Genomic DNA, 3,210 nt, shown 5'->3' on the forward strand with positions numbered 1-3,210 from the left:
GAGAGGGGGGGTGGAGGAGAGGGCGACAGAAGAGGATGCGTGGTACAGAGTGGGGGGGGGGACAAAAAGAAGGAATATTGTGAGGAGAGGAGGTCGTGGGAGAAGAGGAGATTGGGGAGAATGAGGGGTAGGCGGGAAGGTGGGAGATGGAGGAAAGGGAGATTGGGAATCCAAGAGGTGGTGTTGGTGAGAAGGGAGTGCAAAGGCCAAGGAAAGGACGGAAAAGAGAAATGTGGTAAGACACAGAGAAGGAATATTAGAGAAGACACAGGGGAAGGGAATTGGATAGAAGACACCAAGAAGGGTCATGGATTTTGAGGTAGAAGGAAGGGAAGAGAGATGGAGAGCGGCCAAAAGGTGGGGAGACGGGGAAAGTGTGGGAGAACAGGGGAGGGGGAAGGAGGTGGGAAATGTCACAGGGGCCTCTGGCTGGCAGGGCTGGGTGGGGTGGGGAGGGGCTGGGTAGGTGGCCAGTGACCTGTGGCCCTAGCCCCCCACTGTGAGCGAGGAGATCCAAACAAGAGCTAAGGGGCACCCAGTCAGTCAGAGGATGTTGGGAGGGCGGGGGCACTGTAAAATGGGGGACAGGCACACCTGGGGCTCTCCTCTGGGAGGACAGGGTACCAGCTCTCCCCAAGGGAGGAAGAGAAGGGAGTGGGTCCGGCCTTTCCCCTCCACTCTCACCACGACCTTCCCTCCTTTCTGACCCACCCACGCCCATCTGCAGTCCCAAAATGCCCACCTGAATGACATGAAGAGATGGGGCTGAAAGGGATTTCTGGGCACCGAGGGGCCTGAACCTCTAGAGTGACAGCTCAGGAAATGTGTGCTGGCTGGCCCAGCGCCACCCACGAAGTTCCAGAGAAGCTGTTGAGGCGCTTCTTCCCTCCTCTAAGCTACAGCTCAGGCCCCTCACATTGGGCCCGCAGTCAGGTAGAGATTTCCTATCTGCAGCCTCTAGGGCCAAGGCCGAAGGAGGAGGGGCTTGAGAAGTGACGGCTGAGATGCGGCGGTGCCCAGGGCTTGAGCGGGTCGGTCTAAACCTGACGTGGACAGGGCTGGAGGGAAAGCGATGCCTGCTACTCAAACAGGTGGAAGCAGAGAACTGGAAGGGCTGGAGCCTATGCCTCACGTAGGCAGGGCGTAAGCCAGGTGTGAATGGGCCTTTAAAGGCAAGGGCCCATACCTGGTGCTCCTGGGGCTAGAGGGGCGAAGTCTAGGCCTGGTGAAGGGAGCGGGCCTGTCGGATGCCAGGAGCCGGGCAAAGCTAAAACAGGCGAGGCTTAGGCCAAGTCGAGGCGGGCCTCGAAAGGGGAAGGCCTAGACCTAGAGTGGGCAAGTGGAGGGTTCAGGGCTGCGAGAGAACGTCCCGGTTATATCCAGGAGGCCTGCGCGGGATCTGTACCTAGCATGGGCGGGTCCGGGAAAGGCAGGGCCCTAAACCAGGCGCAGTTAGGCCGGAAAGGGCGGGGCCCCAGGCGGAGCCTGGGCAGGGCTGGGGTTGGGGCGGAGCCTGGCCCCAGGTGGGCGGGGTTGGCTGGGGAGGAGCAGTCGGGACACTCACCCGAGACCTGGAAGAGGCAGGCAGCGGAGCCCACGTCGTTGGAGACGCTGCACTCGTAGCTGCCGCTGCTGTCGCGGGTGACGGCGTCGAGGCGCAGCTCAGAGTGGTCGGGGGCCTCGGCGGCGACAGGGACGGCAGGCGGCAGAGGCAGCAGTTGCCCTTTGAAGCGCCACACAGCCGAGGAGATGCGCTGGGGGCTGCCTCGAAGCAGCGAGCAGCGCAGCAGCACTGGCCGGCCCAGTGCCTGGCGCACGTCCTGGGAGCTGGGCTCCACCTCCGGCGGGACTGGGGGCGGGGGCGGCGGTCAGCGGGGCCTCTCCCCACAGAGTGGGGTCTGAGGAGCGGCCCCATGGGGAGGCGACGTACTCGCCCCTACTCCCGCCACCCCTCCCCCCACCCCCCAGCATCCTGGAAGGGTCTCAGGGCGGATACATACTCACAACGTACAAAATAGCCACACTCATACCTCCCCGACCTGCAGATACCTACTCCTTCCCGGCCAAAACCTCCAGCCGAGCTTCCCAGACTGGGCCTCTATTCATGCCTCAAATGGTCCCCTCACCCTCCGTGTAATGAAAAGCAGCATAACGTCGGGATTTACAGCATGATCTCCGGAGCTAGATAGCTTAGGTTCAAACCCCAGCTCTGCCTGTAACTAGCTGTGAGATCTTAGGCAAGTTACTTAACATCTGTGTGACTCGGTTTCCCTATTTGTAAAAATGGGTGAATAACAGAATCTATACATAGGACTGTGGAGGGCTAGATGAGTTAGGGCATTAAAACACTCAGTGCTTGGCACGTGGTAAGTTAACTCTCGTCATTATACTATCAGAAGCAGTGTGTTCCCTTCAAAGTTCCTTCCTCCTTCAAACTCCCAGTTTCACTTGGCAAAATCAGTTATTTCTTTGCTCACTGGGTCCCTGGGAATGAAGATGGAGTAGAAGTGCGGCAAGAGTCATGGACCTCCATGTCTTAGAGCACGGGGGTCAAGGAGGGTTTAGGGGTATCAGCAGAGGGGTTTGGTTGGACTAGGGTGGGTGAAGGGGTGAAGAGGGGTCAGGCCTGACTGTAAACCGGGAGGGACAGCTCTGGACGGTAGTCTGGGTGGGGCGGTGGGACTCACACTGCACGTTCAGCTGCACCTGGGCCTCACGGGGGCGCACGTTGAAGCCATTATAGCGAGCCGTCTGGCAGCGGTAGGTCCCACTCATGTCGCGGCTCACACGCTCCAGCTGCAGCTTCCCGTCCGAGGTCTCGAGGGGCAGCCCCGAGGGCAGCAACACAGCGTCCTTGTCCACACGGGACCAAAGCACAGGCGGCCGCGGCTTGCCCCGCACCTCGCACTGCAGCTCGGCGGGCGAGCCCTCACGCACGGTCACCACGGCCCTGCCCTTGGGCACGCTGATGGTGGGAGGCACTGCGGGGCAGGGAAGAGGTAGGAGCGGGGTTAGAGCTTCCCCTCACCGCCCCCCACATCCCCCGGCCTCTGCTCTGGGGCTCCTGCTTCCCTCCCACTAAGTGCGAGCCTCCTTTCCCATCTCCGATGTTCCACAGATCCTGCAGTATCTTCAAAGCAGAACTCCCCTCCCCAAATCCTCTCCACCTCCTGGGTCTCTACCTCAAGGTCTCCCAACTCAGAAAGAGTG

The 3,210-nt window shown here is 60.7% G+C and overlaps 1 protein-coding gene across 1 annotated transcript in view; it reads right to left on the minus strand.

Moving 5' to 3' along the window:
• MDGA1 (MAM domain containing glycosylphosphatidylinositol anchor 1) overlaps nt 1-3,210 on the minus strand; it is a 56,263-nt gene that overhangs the window by 11,135 nt on the left and 41,918 nt on the right. Inside the window, exons 8-9 of the mRNA XM_007467290.1 lie at nt 2,688-2,981; nt 1,565-1,849 (exon numbers count right to left, since the gene is read on the minus strand). Coding sequence (XP_007467352.1) covers nt 1,565-1,849; nt 2,688-2,981 — 579 coding nt within the window. The remainder of the gene's footprint in view (nt 1-1,564; nt 1,850-2,687; nt 2,982-3,210) is intronic.

Source organism: Lipotes vexillifer, unplaced genomic scaffold (assembly GCF_000442215.2).
Source record: "Lipotes vexillifer unplaced genomic scaffold, Lipotes_vexillifer_v1.1 scaffold528, whole genome shotgun sequence".
NCBI classification, from domain to species: domain Eukaryota; kingdom Metazoa; phylum Chordata; class Mammalia; order Artiodactyla; family Lipotidae; genus Lipotes; species Lipotes vexillifer.